A 21,793-nucleotide genomic window follows, 5' to 3' on the forward strand; every position below is an offset into this window, starting at 1 on the left:
GCTTTTGCTCCAAACGGTATTATAGCCCCTCCTCCTGCCTCAGAGCATCTGTTGATAAATTCCTTCCTAGTCTAAGAAATCCCAGGGAAGGAAAGGACTCTTCTCGCTCTCCTGAAGCCAGAAACTGCTTCCTGAGCTCTGAATTCAATTCTTGCTACTACCCTGCAGGTCTCGGTCCCAGGATCTTGGAACACTTCGAGGACAGGTAGAAAATATCCGTAGGGAAATACTAGGAGGGTCACACTTGAACTGGAAAATCAGATTTTTATTTTTTAAATGCTTCCTTAATTTTCCTTTATTCAGGCCGGGCATGGTGGCTCATGCCTGTGATCCCAGCACTTTGGTAGGCTGAGGTGGGTGGATCACCTGAAGTCAGGAGTTTGAGACCAGCCTGGTCAACACGGTAAAACCCCGTCTCAACTAAAAATACAAAAAGTAGCCAGGTGTGGTGACGCATGCCTGTAATCCCAGCTACTTGGGAGGCTGAGGCAGGAGAATCCCTTGAACCTGGGAGGCGGCGGTTGCAGTGAGCCAAGATCATGCCACTGCACTCCAGCCAGAGCGACACAAAGAGACTCTGTCTCAAAAAAAAAAAAAAAAAAAAAAAAAAATCAAAGGAAGCACATAATTTGACCAGTCAAGTAGCAATCTTAGGCTTATAGTGGTATCTTGCACCACTCTCTGCTTTGTTCCATACAAAAATCCGCTTTCAATTCATATTTCTTTCTCTTGAAATATACTTCCATATTTCCATGCTTATACTTAATTCTCTTGAAACAGTAACGATTAACTTCCTATTATGATAGATGACAATTTACCTCTAAAATCTCTTATCTCCTTCCATTCCCCCTCAAATTACCAACTTTCAGTTAAATAAAGTTTTAGCATTTACATCGTTACTATGTAAGTATTGTTCTGTGATAAGCTACTAGTGTACTACGATTATAGTTCCTTTTGTGTGTGTGCAACCTTTTATTTTACCTGGACTTAATGCCTTATTTTTTCATTTGTTCAACTTCCTTTGCACCTACAAAGGTACAAAGCTAAATCTATGGGAAGCTAAATCTTCCCATACCATCCAGTAACACTGTGGTACAGCTTTTCATGAGGTGAGGTCAAACTTACCAGGAAACCTATAATTGCTTCTGGTGGTTGTGCTTTTCCCTTCCTGGAGCATCTCTCCCAGAACCCTCCAAACTTTGGCTCATCTGGACTGATGGTGCTCCAGGTCGGCTGAACAGAGCTGGATCTGGAAATTCCCTTCACCATTACCTTGGGAATTCTGTGTCCTGTTTTGGATCTTCTACTTCCTGATGTCCCTATTTTCCCTTTTTTCTTAGTTTATTCCCTTGTTTCATCGAGGTAAAATTTTTTAGAAACTTTGCACATCTGAAATTGTTTTAGCATGAGAAGCTAAGCAGGCATTTGACAATTAAATATTTGCGTCAATGCTGTGCTTCTCTGTAGACCTTTTTTTTTTTGGAGGGAATCAGAGAATGGGAGATATTTTCTCAGCTTAGTATGCTTTACCTGTAGGGAAGCAGGGAAGGTAGTGGAGTATTATGGAAATGAGGGGTTAGAGTTTTGGCAGGAGGACAGGGCAGGAGAACTCTGGAGATTTCCTTATAGGAGAAGGAAACCTGAGAGGAGAAGCCCTGAGAGGGGTGACTTCCTGACTTAGGGGGAATTGGAACACAGGGAGGGTCGCTTTGGGCCCGGGATGGTGCTGAGCTGGTTTGAGGGCCTCCTGGATCCATTTAAGAAGGAAGCCAACATTACCCTGGCACATGGAAAATTGAGTACATAGGAAAGTGACACCCTTGGCAGGGACACTGGCAAACATGGTAACAGAGAGGCTCCTTCAAGAGAGCCCTCCACTGTAGTGACTGGATTGGTTTTGAGCCCAAGTGTATTACCTCTCTGGGAGATCCTAGAAGTATGGGGGTGAGGGGATTTTGCACCATACAGGTTATTGTGGTTTACTTTTTTTTTTTTTTTTGAGACGGAATCTCACTCTTTTGCCCAGGCTGGAGTGCAGTGGCGCCATCTCGGCTCACTGCAAGCTCCGCCTCCCGGGTTAACGCCATTTTCCTGCCTCAGCCTCCCGAGTAGCTGGGACTACAGGCGCCCGCCACCACGCCCGGCTAATTTTTTTTGTATTTTTAGTAGAGATGGGGTTTCACCGTGTTAGCCAGGATGGTCTTGATCTCCTGACCTCGTGGTCCGCCCGCCTCGGCCTCCCAAAGTGCTGGGATTACAGGCATGAGCCACCGCACCTGGCCTGTGGTTTACTTTTAAAGGGAAAGAATTCTGTGGACTTCCAGTACTGACTTTAATTTTTTTTATTATAATGTCAGTATTTGCAGGTATAAATTCCTTAGACTTGTATTTCTTATGTGATTGTTAAAATTGTTTATAAATTAAATTCAAACAATGAAATAAAAATTCAAGTTCATAACATTAGTCAAATGTAAAAGAATATATTGTGGCTGGGCGCGGTGGCTGACGCCTGTAATCCCCAGCACTTTGGGAGGCTGAGGTGGGCGGACCACGAGGTCAGGAGATCGAGACCATCCTGGCTAACACGGTGAAACCCCATCTCTACTAAAAATACAAAAAATTAGCCAGGCGTGGTGGCACGCACCTGTAGTCCCAGCTACTCGGGAGGCTGAGGCGGGGGAATCACTTGAACCCAGGAGGCGAAGGTTGCAGTGAGCGTAAATCATGCCACTGCCCTCCAGCCTGGGCGACAGAGTGAGACTCCAACTACAAAACAAAACAAAAACTATATATATATATATATATATATATATATATATATATATATATATAGTTTTGCTGAGACTACGTTACTTGCTCCATGAATGTGGCTCTGACTTCTCCATAGCAAGTTTTCTGGGTTTGTCATTCCTTGGGCCATGTGATGACTAAAGCCACCATTTTTAATTTTATTGATTGATTAATACAGGCTCTCACTCTGTCACCCAGGGTGGATGGAGTGCAGTGGTGCAATCATACCACACTGCAGCCTTGACCTCCTGGGTTCAATCGATCCTCCCGCCTCAGCCTCTTGAGTAGCTGAGACTACAGGCTTGCACCACCATGCCTGGCTAACACCATTTTTTTCTTTTGAATGAACTGCGGGCATTCCTTCATGTAGCAGGCCATGATAACCAACAGGTCCAAATACAGCATATATTTATAAAATCTACATTTTTTTTTTGCCTCATCTCAAGATTAAAGTAGCACTACCTGATAATAAATGGAAATAAAGACTTCAAGTATTAGGTATCTCTTACAAGGAAGTCATCTAAGTGATCCAGAATATGCTTATATGAATGTGCTTACTATGACAGAAAAAACCAATATTCGAAAAGTTTTATAAATTCCCACATGAATAAGAATATATTCTTGAGCCAGGCGCGGTGGCTCACACCTGTAATCCCAGAACTTTGGCTGAGGTGGGCGGATCACCTGAGGTCGGGAGTTTGAGACCAGCCTAACCAACATGGAGAAACCCCGTCTCTACTAAAAATACGAATTAGCTGGGTGTAGTGGTGCATGCCTGTAATCCCAGCTACTCGGGAGCCTGAGGCAGGAGAATCGCTTGAACCCAGGAGGTGGAGGTTGCGGTGAGCCGAGATCGCGCCATTGCACTCCAATCTGGGCAGCAAGAGTAAAATTCTGTCTCAAAAAAAAAAAAAAAGAGTATATATTCTTGGACCATACTTCAAACTAAGCAATTAAACATTTTAAAACATTTATCTAAATGAATAACTCTTTGGTTAGAAGAAAGTTGCCATTACAGACTATTTATAAATTAATAAAGGTAAGAACTGTACATATTAAAATCTAAAGGATGTAGTCAAACTTGTGTTCAGAGGAAATTTCATAGCCCCAAATATGTCATGGAGACAGAGTTAGAGGGGCCCTGGGGGTGGGGTAGGGAGACCAGTTACAAGGCTACTGCAGCATCCAGGCAGGAAAGGGTGGTGGTTTGGTAGAGGTGGAGGTGCAAGTGGAAAAAAGTAGATATGCAAAACTATAGAAAGAATCAGCCATTGGCTAACATCATCTTAATCTACGAAGGCCAAATGCTTTCCCATTTAATCAAAGCCTCAGGCCAACCCTGAAAGCTTGGAGTGGTCATTTTGCTGGTAGTCACCGCTGGTCTGGCTTGCCTAATTTAAAGAGTAACTAATTGCAATAGATCTATTAGCTCAGAAGGAACAGACAACATTGTCAGAGATGGTTCCTCCACTGCTCCCACCAGAGGGCACCTAGGTTAGCTGTTTTTTTCCTGCGAATTCTGTCAAACCATTGAGGAACCTATTTCTCTAGTTACAGAAATTGCTCCAGAACACAGAAAAAATGGAAGTCATCCCAATTCTACGGACTATGTTATCTAATTATGTTATCAAAACCTGATAAAGGAATACACAAAATATAGCCTAATCTCACATATGAAAGATGATGCAAAACTTGTCAGGAATATATCAGCAAATTAAACATAGTAACATATTACAAAAAAATACGCAATCGTGCAGTTTATTCCTGGAATGCAAAGATGGCATTCTTAGAATTATTTGCTCCCCATTGTAGGAACTGTGCATCATCACCTTTATAGATGATGAAAATCAGGCTCATAAAGGTTAAGTGACTTACCCAGGTCAAGCTGCAAAGTGACTGATCCAGGACTTGCTTCCAGGTCTGCCTGACTTCAAAGTCATTCTCCTTTCTCTCAGGAAGAAACAAGTGGAGGTGGAAACTTGGATGAAAAGCCCCAGGCACCAATAAAATTCTTCAGTTCACCCTAATATCCCCCTCCCCTACACCCACACCCACTGTCCCGATCTTGAAAAGAGCCTTTCCAGCCGTGATGACAGGTCTTTGGTTTCTTTTTTTGTCTGTCTTCCACTCCCCACACCCTTTCCACACCCGAATACTCCCCTCTCTCCCTTTTCCCTCTTTCTAATCGCCTTTCTCCCATCAATTTTTGGAGATAAAAGCGCCACCTATTGGCCACCTCGTGTGCACCTGATTTGAGCAGGAAATCATTGGAATGAAGTCAGGATCCATTTGGATGCTATTTTGGGCTGGCAGGAGCCCCTGGTGGCTGAAAGGCACTCGCTCCAGCAGGGAAACCAATTGTTTGGGGCAGAAGAGGAAAACTAGCTGCAGTTCCCACCTCCTCTAGAAAACTGTCCCAGATCTTTCACCCTCCCCGCTTCCTCTTGACAGGCTTTGGTAGTTGCTCCGCTGCAAATGGAATTGGAATGGGTGTGAGGTTGGTGGCCGTAGGTGCAACAATCTACTCTGTAAGAGGGAGACAGAGGAAAGGGGGCTGGGCTGGAGGCAGAAAACCTGGGGTCTAGTCTCAGGTCAAACACTTAGGCAAGTCCTTTCCTTTCTCTGCACTTCATAGCAATTACTGCCTCTCCCCAAGTCCCTTGATTGTGCCAGGCCCTGTGCTCTTTCCCAGCTGAGGACTCAGAGATGGATCAGACACTGTCCCCGCTCAGAGAGCTCAAATATTGGCAGATGACAATATAGTATGTAGAATGCTTTATGAGATGAGGGGTTGCTAGGTCTCCTTGGTCACTCACCATTTCCAGCCTCTATCCTGACTCAGCCTCAGTCTACCTCTGGAAATAGAGAATGTGCCCTATCCTCTCTGCCTGGGTAGGGATGGCCTTTGTGACTGCTAAAGCATTGTGATGATGGGTGAGGACTTTCTACCCTGCCTGACTGGGGGCTTCCCAGACAGGGCCTGTGTCTTCTCTGCTCCACTATGTCCCTCACTGGGCAGCCTGGCCAGAGCTGGGCATACTGCAGCTTTGGTTTGAACTGCCCTTATCTGGAAGCTGGACTTGGGGTTTAGGGAGTTGATGAGACTTAGAGACAAGAGGCCTGGACCCTGCTTGAGGGAGACACGGGCCCCACCCTGGGCATCAGTCTGTCTCCCTTGAGTTATGAAAGGGCTGGGGTTTTGTGGGCTTCACAAAGGAAGGCTTCCTGAAGGTGGTGGGTTGGAGTTCTGAAAGGAGGGAGGGGAGGGCCTGCTGCTCCTGTTCCTATGAAATCCCCTCTTCCTCTATCCATCCTAACCCCTGTCCAGCTGGCAGGCTAAAAAAACGGACTACTTTCAAAGTAATTTAGATGGGACAAACAGAGGGAGGGAGCCAAAGACAGAGGGATGGGAACAGAACAGGAAGGAGGAAAGGCGGAAAATCTGGGGTCCTATCTAGCAGACTCAACTGCTTCCCTGTCTGATGGGCAGGCAGGTGATACTCATAGGCACCTCACATGTCTGGCTTCACATCCCTTGCTTTCAACATTTGTAGCCACCAACCTCATTTTCAAGTTGGAGCTCATAAAAAGTGTTCAGCCCATAGGAATGGTTTTTATTCTTATGTTCTGCACACTCTGTCTTATTTATTGAAATAATCCAACTGTTTCTTTTGAAGTTTTTATTTAATTGTTGAATAAGTAATACATTCACTTCACTTTACAAATATAAACAAGTCATCCATGAAGTCTCCCATTTGTTTCCAATTTGCCCTAGTGGATAATCAGTTACTAGATTTTTATTCATCCTTCTAGATATTTTTGTTGCATACGTAAACCAATACAAGTATACATTATTTTCTCCTTAAAAAACACAATTGGATGCACGTTTACACTGTTCTTATACATCTTGAAATTTTTCTTTCACTCAACAATGTATCTTGGCTGGGTGCAGTGGCTCATGCATGTAATCCCAGCACTTTGGGAGGCCAAGGTGGGTGGATCACTTGAGGTCAGGAGTTCGAAACCAAACTGGCCAACATGGTGAAACCCTGTCTCTGCAAAAAATACAAAATTAGCCAGGTGTGGTGGCACTTGCCTGTAATCCCAGTTACTCGGGAGGCTGAGGCAGAAAAATCGCTTAAACCCGGGAGGGGGAGGTTGTAGTGAGCCAAGATCACATCACTGCACTCCATCCTGGGAGACACAGCGAGACTCCGTCTCAAAAACAAAAACAAAACAAAAACAAACAACAACAACAAAAAACATATCTTGGAGCTTTCTCCAGATGAGTACATAAAGAACTTCTATATTCTACTTTTACAGTATACTAGTCCCTTTTTCAGATGTTTCATTATTTGCTTAACCTGTCCTTGATAGACATTTATGTTGTTTCCAACCTTTTGACATTCCAAACAGCACCGCAATGTGACTTTGTACATATGTCATACCATGTGTGCAGGTACACCAGCAGGAGAAATCCGTGGAAGTGGATTTCCATGCAGCCTTTGTCAAGGCACTATGTCCCCTGTGTGGTCACACTGGCTCCTTTCAACAGCAGTCCCCTTTTATTTCTCAAAGGGACCCTTGGTGACCACAGTCAGATTTTCACCTTCTCAAACCCAACTGCCTTCTTCTCCAGGGCCTTTCCATCAGTCTGCCACCAGTCCCTTCACAAGGTATCCTGGCCTCTGGATTTGGGAAGCATGGGTACTTGCCACGCCCACCCTGGGGTGTGCTGTGCCCTGGCTGTCAATCCATTCAGTGTGGTGGTTCCTTTTCCTTTTTAGCCCCCAAATCCTGGGCATCCATGGCAGGTGTAGGGAACCAGCTTTTTGGACCTCCACCATTCAGGCCTCCAGGCTTCTTGCCAAATGGTGCTATCTCCCCATCTGGGTCCCCAGTTGTGACTCCTTTCTTCTGACCGTAGGATAATGCTGTAAGATCTGCTCTTCTACTGTTTCAGATTTCCCATTTCATTGCCTCTAGTCTCCCAGATATGAGTGGCCCCAACTTTGAAGGAAGGCGTGGATGAGGGAAGATCACACAGAGCCCCTGTGAGAGGTGTTCATGTAACTAATCGGGAGTCAAACTTCAAGGCTGGAAATGAGGCCCTTGGCAGACTGGGAACCTCTGGGTTGCCCAGGCCTGTGATGTCAGCTGATGTAGCAGTTGTCACCATTTTGGTCTGACCTAGGCGGAGGATGAGGAGTAGCCTGTTCCAGCAGACCTTGAGGGGGCTGGGCAGGGCAAGGCCAGGCAGTAACATGATTATTATTGTTGTGATAGGTATGGCACAGTAGTTAAGAGCCCTGATTCTAGACCCAGATTGTCTGTGATGAAGATATACTCCTCATATGTAGGATGAGGAAACTGAGGACTTTGAAGAGGCAGGGGCATGCCTGAGGTCACATAGGAAGTCAGGGAGAAGACAGAGAGTAGCGCCCAGGCCTCTTGGCTCAGGCCCCACTGTTCCTCTGCAGTTGCAGGAACAAACCAGTGGGTAATGCATTTTCGTGGCAGGATGGAGGTGTCCCTGAACATGTCAAGGTTGGAGAGGAGGGCAAGGAACCTCACTGAGACATCCTGATCCATGACGGGCTCCAGCTAGAGCACTAGGTCTCAGGAGCCCCCATGAGGTGGCAGGATAAGAAATTTCCCTAGTCCGTTTCCAACCCAGCTATCTGGATACTTTACAAATGAGTAAATGAGATTATTTGTCTGATACTAATAAGTGATAAGAGTGTAATCTGAACCCAGCTCTAAGACCTGAACTCTTCTTGCTACACCTGGGTGCCTCTATGATTCATACTCAGTGAATTACCCAGCCTCCACTCTAGCACTTCCAGTGACAAGGAGCTCAGAGCCACCGAGGTAATCCACTACATCTCAGAGACAGCCCTGTTAGAATGTTCTCCTTGCGTGCAGACACAGAAAGCGAGGCTTTTTACCCCTTTCTGGCTCTCTTTTTGCCTTGGTCTCTCTGCCCCAGATCAGCCCTGTGGAGACTGGGAGATGCTGGCTGTGTTAAGCCTTTATTCTCCAGGCTAATTACCTCAGACCTTTCTTTTGTGTTTAGAGGACATTTTCTCAAACCTTCGTGCGTTAAGCAGGGTTAGGTTCAGTTGTGAATGACAGACTGGCCCCCACAATCCCACATCAGTGGTCTAAACAAGACCAAAGTTTATTTCTCTTTTACATAACAGTCACTGCAGGCAGCTCAGGGTGGTATGGCAGTTCGGTGGTCTCAGAGACCCAGGATTCTTCTCTTTTGTGGCTCTGCTATTTGTGAAATTCAATTCAACCGGCAGAAATCCACCTCAACCTAGCTTAGCAAAAGGGGAGATTTCTTTCTTTTTGAATGTCTGGAAAGTCTAGGCGTTCTAATTTCAGGCAGAGCTGGATCCAGGGACTCAAACACTATTTTTAAGTCTCTCTCTCTAGGCTGTTTTCCTGTGTGTGTGGGCTTTGACGTCAAACAGCACTCTCCATGTGGCAGGGAGATGGCTTCTGACAGCTAAGCCTGTGCGCTTGTCTTCTGATCCAAAAGGAGAGGCACTCCTCCCAGAGTCCCAGAGTGCCAGTCCCATGGTCTACATAGTCCCAAATCTCAGAGTCCGTATGTCAAACCATGTAGACGGGGTGACTGGCTACTTAGGTCACTTACCACTGCCTGGACCAATCACTGGGCCTTGAACTTGCAATGGTAGGTATGACCCAGCTGGTTGCCTGTCTGCTCCTGGGGAGTAATTGTGAGGTGGACAAATTGGACAGCCCTATCATGACCACATGGAACACAGGAGGGAAGGTTTCCTTCAACAGAGGGCCGAGACATGCAAAAACCGTAAGCATGTTCAGCTCATCATGCCAGGGAGACTGCATTTTGTCTTACCAGCAATGTGGAGCCCCTGGAAGACTTTGGCAGGGCTCAGTCTGGAGGCTGGTTTGATTTGTCACAACCATTTTAAAAGGAGGAAACTGAGGCAGAGAGAACAACCGACAAATCCAATGACTGCTAGAACCAGAGACCATGGATAAACTCTGAGAGGCAGACATGTTCTCCTCCCCTCAAAGATGGGGACTGATGGGAGAGAAGCAACCTCTGTTCTTAGCGAACACACAGTCCTATTTGATGATCTGAGCTACCACCTCTGTTCTCAGTGAATACAGAATTCCACTGATGATTTACTGATGAACTCCCTAGAGTTCTATAGGGAGTCCCAGGCAGAGAGAGAGATATGCCATACCTTCCTTTCTTCCTTCCTCTTTTCTTTCATTAATATATCCACATATCTAACATTAATTGAGCACCTACTGTGTGTCAGGCTTTGTGCCTGGCAGGAGATAGAGTGATTAATAATGATGATGCAAGACATTTACTGAGCTTTTTTTTTTTTTTTTTTTTGAGAAAGAGTCTCACTCTCTTGCCCAGGCTGGAGTGCAGTAGCATGATCTCAGCTCACTGCAACCTCCACCTCCCGGGTTCAAGCAATTCTCCTGCCTCAGCCTCCCAAGTAGCTGGGATTATAGGCGCCCACCACTGCAGCACCTGGCTAATTTTTGTATTTTGTTTTGTTTTTGAGACGGAGTCTCACTCTGTCGCCAGGCTGGAGTGCGGTGGCACGATCTTGGATCACTGCAACCTCCGACTCCCTGGTTCAAGCTATTCTCCTGTCTCAGCCTCCCGAGTAGCTGGGATTACAGGCATGCACCACCATGCCCAGCTAATTTTTGTATTTTTAGTAGAGACGGGGTTTCACCATGTTGGCCAGGATAGTCTTGATCTCCTGAACTCGTGATCCGCCCGCCTCGGCCTCCCAAAGTGCTGGGATTACAGGCGTGAGTCACCACGCCCGGCCTAATTTTAGTATTTTTAATAGAGATGGGGTTTCGTCATGTTAGCCAGGCTGGTTTCCAACTCCTGACCTCCGGTGATCTGCCTGCCTCAGCTTCCCAAAGTGCTGGGATTACAGGCGTGAGCCACCGCGGCCGGCTGTTATTGAGCTCTTTCAAAGTTGTAGGCAGTAGGCTAAGTGCTTTACATGTGCGTCATCTCTTTTAATCCTTACAGCAGTCCAATGAGGTAGGTACAATTATTATCCCCAATTTGCAGAGGAGGAAAGATAAAGATGAACACAAAATGAGCCCTGCTCTCAAGGAGCTCACAATCTAAAGCAGGGATCCCCAACCCCAGGGCCACTAACTGGTACCTAACCAGTGACCTGTTAAGAACCAGGCCACACAGCAGGAGGTCAGCTGCGAGTGAGCAAGCATTACCACCTGAGCTCCGCCTCCTGTCAGATCAGTGGCTACATTAGATTCTCACAGGAGCACAAACCCTATGGTGAACTGCGCATGTGAGGGATCTAGGTTGCGTGCTCCTTATTTTTATTTATTTTTTTTGAGACTAGAGTCTCACTCTGTTGCCCAGGCTGGAGTGCAGTGGTGTGATCTCGGCTCACTGCAACCTCTGTGTCCTGGGTTCAAGGAATTCTCCTGCTTCAGCCTCCCAGGTAGCTGGGACTAAAGGCACCAGCTACCACGCCCGGCTAATTTTTATATTTTTACTAGAGGCGGGGTTTCACCATGTTGGCCAGGTTGGTCTCAAACTCCTGACCTCAAATGATCCACCCACCTCAGCCTCCCAGAGTGCTGGGATTACAAGGCGTGAGCCACTGTGCCCCGCCTGTTGCGTGGTCCTTATGATAATCTAACTAATGCCTGATGATATGAGGTGGAACAGTTTCATCCCAAAACCATCTGCCCACCACCACCTTGGTCCGTGGAAAAAATTGTCTTCCATGAAATCGGTCCCTGGTGCCAAAAAGGTTGAGGACTCCTGGTCTATAATAAAATCTACAGACTGAAAAACAGGTAACAAAAACAGATGGAGCTAAGAGCTTCAGGAACAGAGAGGTGGGAGTCAGGTGAGGGCAGGAGTGTTGTCAGGGAAAGCATCTCACAAACTTCATGTGTGAAATTAACTAGGAAGGATTAGAAGTGAGCCAGGCAAGAGTGAGCCACCTGCAAAGGTGAAAAGGGAAGAAAGAGGAAATCAGGTGTGAGTAGAGTACAGGAGTTGGAGGTAAGGCTGGACAAGCAGGTAGGGGCCAGGCTGCCAGGTATCCTGTGCAGACAAGGACCCTATACACAGAAAGTGATGCAGCTCTGGGAAGGCCTCAGGCTGCTGAGCAGGTATCACTGGAGCCTCATGCCAATCACACTGCCACCTTTTCCACTAACTGAATTGCAAGCACCAGAAGGCCTCCTGTTGATTTGGGGTCTCAGCAGTGCCCTCTGAGTGTATGAGCAGGAGAGGTTTCTCAGCTCCTCCTTCCCTTGGGTGGTGGTGGTGGATGGGGGAGGGTGGTATTTTCCAGAGTTGAGTCTGTTCCCAGACCTTAGCCCTGCCCACTTGCTGATGTAAGAAACGCAGCCAACCCCTGAAATGTGGAGTCCTTCCAAGTAGCTTGATCTGGGCTGAGGATGGGAGAAAGGAGGGTCTGGCCTCCCAGCACAGCATAGCCCTCCCTGCCTCATCCTGGAACAATGACCACTCTCTGTTTCCTCCTGCATTCCCCACTCCAATGTGAAACCTCAATTCAGGTTTCACCCATCAAAGTGAGTTCTCCCCCAAATTACCTGCTCCCCATCCAGGCGATATGAAGAGCACTCTGGCCTGGGAAATGGGTACAAGGCTCTAGTTCCACCTCTGCTACCAGCTTGCTGTGTGAATTTGGGCAAGTCATCCCTCTCTCTGGGTCTCAATTTCCCCATCGGTGAAATTAACTTTGAAAAATCTACAGTCCCGTTTTGGAATGAATAACTTCAGTCTTTATTCACTGGGGGGTGGGGTGGGGCAGGGAATGGCATGCCCACCCAGCATGCAACACAAGGCGTGGGTGGAGTGGATTCACGGTCTTTTTGGAGAAGAGCAGGCAGGAAGCAGGCTGGCTGTGCAGTGTGGCCTGAGAATGAGCTCAGATCAGGAAGAGGGGAAGAGGAACTGGGCTGGCCAGAAGGCTTCTTTCTGGAAGAGGCAGGACTGGAGCAGGGATTTTGAAGCGTGGGTACAGGTTGGAAAAAAAAGCAAACATAAGTGAAGAGTGGAGTCCGGAGGTTGTAAGTCTCTGGATAACTTTTCCAAGCGGGTGGAATGGGAGTAGGGTGAGGAAAGGGTGCTTTGTCTCAGAACTAGTCCTCTAGTTCCTGACTCTGCGTGGATGAGAAGCTCCTCCAGAGGTCGCTGTTCCCCAGGAATCCATCACTAGCGTCCGCACCGCGAGGCCAGAGCTCCCACTGTTCCCCTGGCTCTGCTTCTCTGAGGCTTACGCGGCTCTGCATCTGCCCAGAGGACACAAGGACCCGGCAATATTTCCGCCCCCACGAGGGTACTTACGGCCTCACCAGTTACCCTGTTTGGGACTCAGAAGGGTTACACGTCAAGGCGAGCGCATGTGCATGTCTATGGTACACATAGGTCGCCATGGCTCTGCACCCTCCCCCTGCGCTGCCCCAATTCAGGGCCCGGGGAGGGCGTCCGGTTCCCGAGGTTCCACTGTGCCAGCAGGCGGCGTGTAATTGGTAGGAGGAAGGCTGCCGCTGGAGTGTTCTTGGCTGCCCTCAGTGCGATCCCTGCATGAACTCCTCCTTTTCCATGCTACAGTCACAGACCCTCAACCCAGGCACACCCTCGCCCATTCTCATTCCCCACTAGGGTCTGGCTGCTGACCCCGAGCAGGTTTGTCGTCCCCGACCAGGTCGCAAGGCTTCAGACTCTGGGGGGAAGTCGTGGGCCTGGATGATGAGCCTTCCAGGCAGTCCTGGGTCCACTCTGTGGACACCAAGCGTGAGGTCTGGAGGGGAGGACACAGGACACAGGATGCAAGACAGGCGTCCGTCACGCAGGGTCGCAATCCGCCATACACAGCCACTGTTGTCCAGAGGACAGGCACATGAGGACAGAGAAAGAGAGACTCGGCCCAGGGGGCCGAGAAACCCACAAGAGCGCACTTAGACATGAAGTTCTGCTTCCCACATACCTGGAAGCGTCCCCCACTGCCCCGGCCGCCTCTGCTCTCAAGAGCGTGGAGCCTTCCCTACCACTCCGTGAACTCTGTGATCTTCAGGACCGACGGGTTTCAAGTGGTGCTGTTTTCGCTCTCTCCTGAGGTCGCAACCCTCTTCCCACGAACAACAACAGCCCAGAGGCTCCGCAGCTCGCCTTGGTCTCAACCGCGCAGTACTTGGGTGCTTAAGTGAGTCCCCTACCACATAGTCCAGGGTTGGGGGCTGGGGAGATGGAGCTGGGAGGGGACAGTGGCCAGGAGTAGTGGAAAAAGATGTAAATTCATACTCTCGAACTTTGCCCGGCAGACGCGTGGTGTTTATCTCCGCGCCAGAGCCTGGAAGTGGGCAGGTGGGCTTCAGAGTTGAAGGTGCACACACTGGAGCCCCAGTCATTTCTGTGCACGGAGAACATGTCTGAGGTCCGCCTCCGCGGGTCACAGGATCTGGAGTCTCCCGCCTCCCACCTGGGCTAACGGGGCTGATCGCTTCTGAGCAGCCGAAGATCCGGGTGGATAAAGGGGCCGGGAGATGTACCGGCTGAGGCTAGACAGCTGTCTCGCTTTGGAGCTGCAGCTAGGTCCAGAGTGGGAAGGAGGCTCGCGCTGGCTTTGCCGCTTTCCCTGAGGGTGTCCAGTTTTGTGAATAAAATTAGAGAAATCTGCGGGCATAGTTCCCCAAGCCCAGCTCAGGCTTCCGTTTGCAGCCCGGCGCTGGCCGAGCTCGAACCGCTGAAAAGGGCAGCGTGCAATCGTTCCGCTGTGCCTCGGGACAAACTCCGCTTCAAGCCAGTGCCGCTCCCCGGCAGTTTCCTGATTGACTTAATTAGATCCGCATAATCGCTGGAGGGCTTTTCTTTCCCAGAGCCAAGAACAGCTCATTTATGCAGACCAAAAGGAAGAGAGGGAGAGGCGACCCGGACGCCACTGATAGCAACGTACTCTTCGCAAAAAACACTCAGTAACTAGTGGAAAAGCCCAACAGGCATCCCCCTCCGCCCGCCAACGCTTCCTCCCAATTGTTCTCGGCTGCACGAGGGAGATGGCCGGGCCGTGGAACAGATGCACAAGGAGGCCCGGCACCACCAGAGACGCAGTAACCAAGACCCGCAGAGGCTGTGGCTTCCCGCTCTTTGGCGGCTGCAGCAGGCATGGTGCTGGAGCCCAAGGCTTCTGGGAAAGAGTCCAGGTTTTCGCGGAGGGAGCGACGGACTCACGCGGGATCGCAGGCACTGCTGCAAGACGCCGAACAGGCTGAGCCGGCAGGCGAAAGAAGCAAGGGTCACGGGAGAAGCAAAAAAAAAAACAAAAAACCGAAATAAATTCCGAATCCCGCGGTTGCCCTTCTCCCAGCCCCCAGTGCGCTTATTCCTGACACTGTTAAAAACAAACTGGCCCAGAACCTTGGAAGGTATGAGAAGCTACTAGAAATCCCTCTATACAGACCGGAGCTCGGTTAGAGAAACCGCTATTTGGATAAACAGAGGGGTTCTGGGCTGGGAACCCGGACACGTAGGTCCACCCCAGCTTAGCGCCCCTCAAAAGCCTGACAAGTAACATGATCTCCTGGACCTCAGTTTCCGCTCCTGTAAAAAGTATGTATGCGAAGGGTCTGGATTCTCCCTCTCCAACCCTGCAGAGCAGAAGCTGGGGATTCTGTACTCCCCTTCCCCAGTGTCGGTCTCAGTAGCAATGAATGTGCAGCAAGGCCAGGCAGAGGCAAGGGCTGGCTGCTGTAGCTGCTTGGTAGAACTTCTTGTCTGAAGCAGGAAATGTGGGCAGCAAATGCCCTGGCTAGTCTTACCCTGACCGGAGCCTGGGGAGCCAGGGGAGTGCTGGCAAGGAAGGAAGCTACTGGCTCCCATTTGCTGTTTTAGAAACGAGGACATTCAGGCCGGGCAGGGTGGCTCATGCCTGTAGTCCCAGCACTTTGGGAGGCCGAGGCGGGTGGATCACCTGAGGTAGGGAGTTTGAATGGAGAAACCTCCTCTCTACTAAAAACACAAAATTAGCCGGGCATGGTGGTGCATGCCTGTAATCCCAGCTATTTGGGAGGCTGAGGCAGGAGAATCATTTGAACCTGGGAGGCTGAGGTTGCAGTAAGCTGCTCAGATCACGCCATTTTACTCCAGCAGGGGCAAGAAGAGCGAAACTGTTAAAAAAAAAAAAAAAAAAAGAAAGAAAAGAAGAAGAAGAAAAAAAAGAAATGAGGACATTCAGAAGGTGAAATGGAGTAGGATGACGCCAACACTGTTTTTCTCTCCACTTATTTAGATATTAGCAGAGCTGAGCTGGGTTGGAGTTGGTGTGTGGTCCATGGTGTGGGGTATCTGTGAGGGGGATTCTGGGAGTGTGAGACAGATATCCATGTAGTCAAGAGCAAGCTTGAGGTATGTGTGGGGTTGCCAGATAAAATAAATCTGCTAAATCTAGCAACCCTAGGTATGTGAGTTTACTTGGACTCATGCAAGAAGCTTCTCTCCAAGACCTTTTTCCTCGGACAGTCTGTCACCCAGGAAATTCCAATTCCAGGGCTACTAGTCCCTGTCCAATTTGCTGTCCATGGTTTGAGGACGAGATTTCTCTTTCTTCCAATGACAGTTTATGCTGGAACAGCACATTAAATGGATCCCCTTGGTCAGAGGTCCCAGAGGGGGCCCAGGCGACTTCCTCTCAAAGGACATGAGTAGTCAGACTTGCCTTCCATTTTTTTCTGCCCTTACCTTGGGGGGATGAAGAACTCTATTTTGAGGATTCTGTGAAAAGGGTTGCAACCCAACTCTGTTCTATCTCTTTGCAGGAGCCTAGGTGAGTTCTTTCTCCCTATCCTGGGCCTCTGTAGCTCCATCTGTGGAATGGGAGAGTTGGATTAACACCAGGCTATCCCGTAGATTGGAGGCTGCTGTTAGATGAAACTGCAAAGGGTTCTCAGTACCCTTTCCTAAATGGCCTAGAATATGGCTACACTTATACGTCAGTTCCGAGGTAGGTGTTACTAGCCTCATTTTTACAAAGGCAGAAACAAAGCGCAAAGAACCTTGCCCAAGGTGACAGACAGGGTAAGTAGTGAAGGCAGGATTGGAACCCCAGGAGCCTGACCTAAGGTCGCTGCTCTTAACTACTATGCAGGCCAGGAAACTGAGGCTCCGAAGCGGGGAAGTCACCTAATGAGGGTCACACAGCCTTGCGACAGCGGAGGCAGCTGGGATTCCGGCCTCGCACGCCGAGCTTTGGCCACTGTACGGCGCTGTCGGGGCAGCAGCCCAGGCATCCGCTCAGTTCTTGCTCACGTCCAGCGCCCATCTCCCCTTCCGTGCCCCAGAGGCTGAAATGGGCCCACTCTTTGTTGAAGCTGCTTGTTTCTGGGTCCTGGAGGGAGGCCGGGGGAGAAAGGGGTCTAATAGGATGGGCAGGAACCCGGCTAGCGAAAAACAAGGCACAGGGCCAACCTTAGTTGCACGAGACTTTTGAGAGACGAAGGCAACACTTGGTCGAGGTCAGGGTTCACTGAGGGGGTGTCGGGCAGGGGGCGGAGGAGGTCCTGCCGCCTGTCGGTGGGGCCCAGAACCCTGGGAGCCAGGAAGGTGAGGGGCGTCCAGTCCTTAGGGCAACTGGGGCCAGGGAGAGGGGAGGGAGAAATTAAGCGGATTCCCAGACCCATGAACAGACACCCAGACAAATACCGTTTCCAGAGACTCACGGAGAGTGAGATAGTCACAGAGACTGAGACAAACGGATGCCGAGACCGAAAGGGTCGGAGAACAGGCAAACTCGGAGCAGTAGACCGGCCCGCGCCCCCGGAACGGGGCCACAGCGGCCGGCGCTCTGCCTGGCCTCCCCGCGCGGAGAAGGGTGGCGGGCCCGGGCGCGGAGGGAGGAGAGGGCGCCGCAGCAATCTCACCTCTCCCAGGCCCAAGGCTGCGGGCGCCAAGTTCGCTCCGGTGATCACTCGAATGCGTCTCCCCTCGGGCTGGAATTCGTGCGGGCTCGGGTGGGCGCCGGAAGGCCGCGCTGGGGCGGCGTGGGTCCCGACGGGGCGGCGTGGGTCCCGGCTTCTCAGGCTCGCGCTCCCACTGAGCTTCGGCCCAGGTGGCCCGGGCGCCGCCTTGGGGAGAAGACGGGTGGGGACCGCCGCCACTTCCCTGGCTGCGGCTGGCGCCCGAGTGAGCCTTAACATCCAGGGGCTGAGCGTTCTGAAGGCGGCGGCTTCAGGAAGCACAGGGTGCAGGAGCGGCGGCGAAGACAAGGGCCCGCCTCCGGCCACTGGAGCCCAGCTCCCGCCGCGGCGGCGGTTTGTTCCCGCCGGGTCCCTCAGCGGAGGCGCTACGCCCGCCCCTGCCGCCTCGCCCCACCCCGCCCAGGGAGCTCCGCCCTAGCCCGCGGCTCTTCCGCCTTAGGCAGCCGCTAGGCGGGAGGGACAATTCCCCTACGACCAACCACTGCCACCCCGAGGGGACTAGGGGCTGAGGCCCGCCCAGGTAAGGGAAAGCCTCAGCTCCATCCGCCGCGCCCCAGCGGCGGGTCCCAGCTCGGATTCCCGGGGTAGTGGCGGGGGCCGCCGGCGGGGCGCGCCCTGGAAGGTGAGCGTAGCCGAGCTGGGCCGCCAGGGGGCGCTGCGGAGCCGGGGGACACCCCTCCCTGCCTGCCTCAGTCCCCCGCCCCCTCCCCGCCCGCGCGCAAAACGCACTCGTCCCAGAGGCAGCGCGGCCGAGCCCGAGCCGCTACCGGAGCGGAGCCGGAGAGTGGCGGCGGCAGCGGCACCATGACCCTGGGCAGCTGCTGCTGCGAGATCATGTCCTCCGAGAGCTCCCCGGCCGCGCTGTCCGAGGCCGACGCAGACATAGACGTGGTGGGCGGCGGCAGCGGCGGGGGGGAGCTCCCAGCTCGCTCCGGGCCCCGCGCCCCCCGGGACGTGCTCCTCCACGGCCACGAGCCTCCCCCGGAGGAAGCCGAGGCAGACATAGCCGAGGACGAGGAGGAGTCGGGTGGCTGCTCGGACGGCGAGCCCCGCGCTCTGGCGCCCCGGGGGGCGGCGGCCGCAGCGGGGAGCCCGGGGCCAGGCGCGGCGGCGGCCCGCGGCGCAGCGGGGCCCGGCCCGGGACCGCCGTCGGGGGGCGCGGCGACGCGGAGCCCGCTGGTGAAGCCGCCGTACTCGTACATCGCGCTCATCACCATGGCCATCCTGCAGAGCCCCAAGAAGCGGCTGACGTTGAGCGAGATCTGCGAGTTCATCAGCGGCCGCTTCCCCTACTACCGGGAGAAGTTCCCCGCCTGGCAGAACAGCATCCGCCACAACCTCTCGCTCAACGACTGCTTCGTCAAGATCCCCCGCGAGCCGGGCAACCCGGGCAAGGGCAACTACTGGACGCTGGACCCGGAGTCGGCCGACATGTTCGACAACGGCAGCTTCCTGCGGCGCCGCAAGCGCTTCAAGCGGCAGCCCCTGCCGCCGCCGCACCCACACTCGCACCCTCACCCGGAGCTGCTGCTGCGTGGCGGGGCCGCGGCGGCGGGGGACCCCGGCGCTTTCCTGCCCGGCTTCGCTGCCTACGGCGCCTACGGCTACGGCTACGGGCTGGCTCTCCCGGCCTACGGCGCGCCCCCGCCGGGGCCGGCCCCGCACCCGCACCCGCACGCCTTCGCTTTTGCCGCGGCAGCCGCCGCCGCTCCTTGCCAGCTGTCGGTACCCCCAGGCCGCGCCGCCGCGCCTCCACCCGGACCTCCGACGGCCTCGGTGTTCGCAGGGGCGGCATCCGCCCCAGCTCCTGCGCCTGCCTCAGTCTCGGGCCCGGGCCCCGCAGGCCTGCCCACCTTCCTGGGCGCGGAGCTAGGCTGCGCCAAAGCCTTCTACCCGGCGTCCCTGAGCCCTCCCGCAGCCGGCACCGCGGCGGGTCTGCCCACCGCACTTCTGCGCCAGGGCCTCAAGACGGACGCGGGCGGTGGTGCAGGCGGCGGGGGCGCCGGGGCAGGGCAGAGGCCCTCCTTCTCTATAGACCACATCATGGGCCACGGTGGCGGCGGGGCAGCACCCCCGGGCGCCGGCGAGGGCTCTCCGGGACCGCCATTCGCGGCAGCCGCGGGTCCTGGGGGCCAAGCCCAGGTCTTGGCCATGCTGACTGCTCCAGCCCTGGCTCCCGTTGCTGGCCACATTCGCCTCTCGCATCCCGGGGACGCGCTGCTGTCCTCAGGGTCCCCGTTTGCCAGCAAAGTCGCCGGCCTTAGTGGCTGCCACTTCTGACCGCAGCAGGCCCAGGGCCGGTTAGGTCCGCACTCCTCAGCCTCTCCCGGGAGCTCCTGCGGTCCCAGCGGAACTCAGGGAGTCTATTTATGAAGTCTCCAGACCTTGGGCCGGCACGCGTGACACGGCACTTCAGGCTCCACGCACAGAATCTCACAGATAGTTGGGACTAAGCGGGCTCTATCGCTCAGGGCGACAGGCCCGGGGCTACGCGAAGAAGTCGCAGGCCAAGATCCTTTACAGTTTGAGAAATAAAAGCAGGGGGGTGGGGGCTTCGTTTTTTCCCTGCCTCTGCGCCTCTTGGCGAACACATTCCGGGAGAGATGAGAGATGCCTGGCCAGGCTCCACGGATCCCGCCAGAAACACCAACAGAGGGTCTCCCTTTCTGCCTTTCCCCTCTCACTTCTTCCCCAACGTTGAGACCCTGCTTGTCCAATATTATAATTTAAAGACATCTATTATCTGCTTTGTGCTTAAAAGAAAAATTCAACCTTTTTTTTTTTTTTTTTTTTTTGCTGTTCTCCAAGGAAGTTCGTTTCCTCTGAAGCCTAAACCAGTGTCTACGCAGGCGGAGCTGAACGGAGAGGTGAAGCAGGGGGTCTTTATATTCCCTGCAGAAACCCTGGATCCCACTCCACTGAGGAAAATCCTTTCTCTTTTGTGTTTGGGTGCTTTTAAAGGAACTTCTTTCCTTTCCCTTGGCTGGCTGGGTCCAGCCATCTCCGGCCAGCAACCCTGTCAGTGTTCCACCCTGTCCCAGGCCCTGGGATATTTATTGTGGCTAAAGCCAATGAGATTGGGTGGAAGAGAAGGGTCTGGGCCAGGGACTGGAGAGGTGGGGGTGGAGTGGGCAAAGGCACACCCTGTGGCAGGGGGTCCTATAATTTTGTGTAAATATCTGTACAGCGGGCTGCTCTCGGCGTTCTCTGTCCACTGGGTGTGCATTGATTTAAACTTCTCCACTGTGGGGAAACTCTGTGAAATCGTCTGATGGTCTGTGTGGAAGAAAAGAAAAATCTGTCTACCCCTTATTCCCCATTGGTGTCAATTGAATAAATGTATGTGAACTTCAGCAGTCACCAGCTCTGTCTGCTTGCCTACACTCCCTTGCCCCTGATGGGGCTCTCCCAGAAAAGCTTAGCTCCCCAGCAGAGGGGGAGTGAGGAAAGGCCCCTGGGCAGCCCAAGCAGGCAGAGAAGGGTTTGAGCTTAGAGGATGCAAGGGGCACTTTGGTCTTGGCCTTCAGCTGTTAATAAGGCCGAATCTCTGGGAAGCCTGTGGCCTCTCCAGCACTTTCATTTTCGTTCTAGTCCTAAGAAGGTTTTTGTCTGGAGTTTTGCCTGGGGTTGTGTTTCCAATGCACCTGAGGATTCTCATGTCCTTCTAGTTTGGATGTTGGCACGGCCTGGGCAGATCTGGGTGCCAAGGGTTCATGAACACTCTACCCACTAAGTACAATTTAAGGTGAATATATCTGGTGATGTGTACTCTGTATGCCTCTGTTTCTGAGTGAAGGGCTTTTATGGAACTTATGATTCGTTTTTGTGTTTGTCTGGGTCGGCACAGCTCTTTGCTTTTTGTCTTTGTGTGTGTGTATGTGAATTGTATTTCAGAATATCTGCATTTTTATTTCTGTGTATGTTGGTGAACATGTCTTTGTGTGTGTTTGTGATTCTCAGTCGCTGTCTTTCTGTCTCTGAG

At 52.1% G+C, this 21,793-nt stretch overlaps 1 protein-coding gene across 1 annotated transcript; it reads left to right on the plus strand.

The window, feature by feature from the left end:
* Positions 1-16,490: 16,490 nt before the first annotated feature.
* On the plus strand, positions 16,491-21,158 carry FOXD2 (forkhead box D2). Its single transcript, XM_030823250.1, has one exon. It carries the CDS (start codon positions 18,616-18,618, stop codon positions 20,089-20,091), a length of 1,476 nt encoding a protein of 491 aa, XP_030679110.1. The 5' UTR covers positions 16,491-18,615; the 3' UTR covers positions 20,092-21,158.
* The last annotated feature ends 635 nt before the right edge of the window (positions 21,159-21,793 follow it).

Source organism: Nomascus leucogenys, chromosome 12 (genome assembly GCF_006542625.1).
Source record: "Nomascus leucogenys isolate Asia chromosome 12, Asia_NLE_v1, whole genome shotgun sequence".
NCBI classification, from domain to species: Eukaryota; Metazoa; Chordata; class Mammalia; order Primates; family Hylobatidae; genus Nomascus; species Nomascus leucogenys.

Excerpts from the sequence above, each read along its gene's own strand:
- FOXD2 (XM_030823250.1), top strand. The coding sequence starts at position 18,616 with ATGACCCTGGGCAGCTGCTGCTGCGAGATCATGTCCTCCGAGAGCTCC.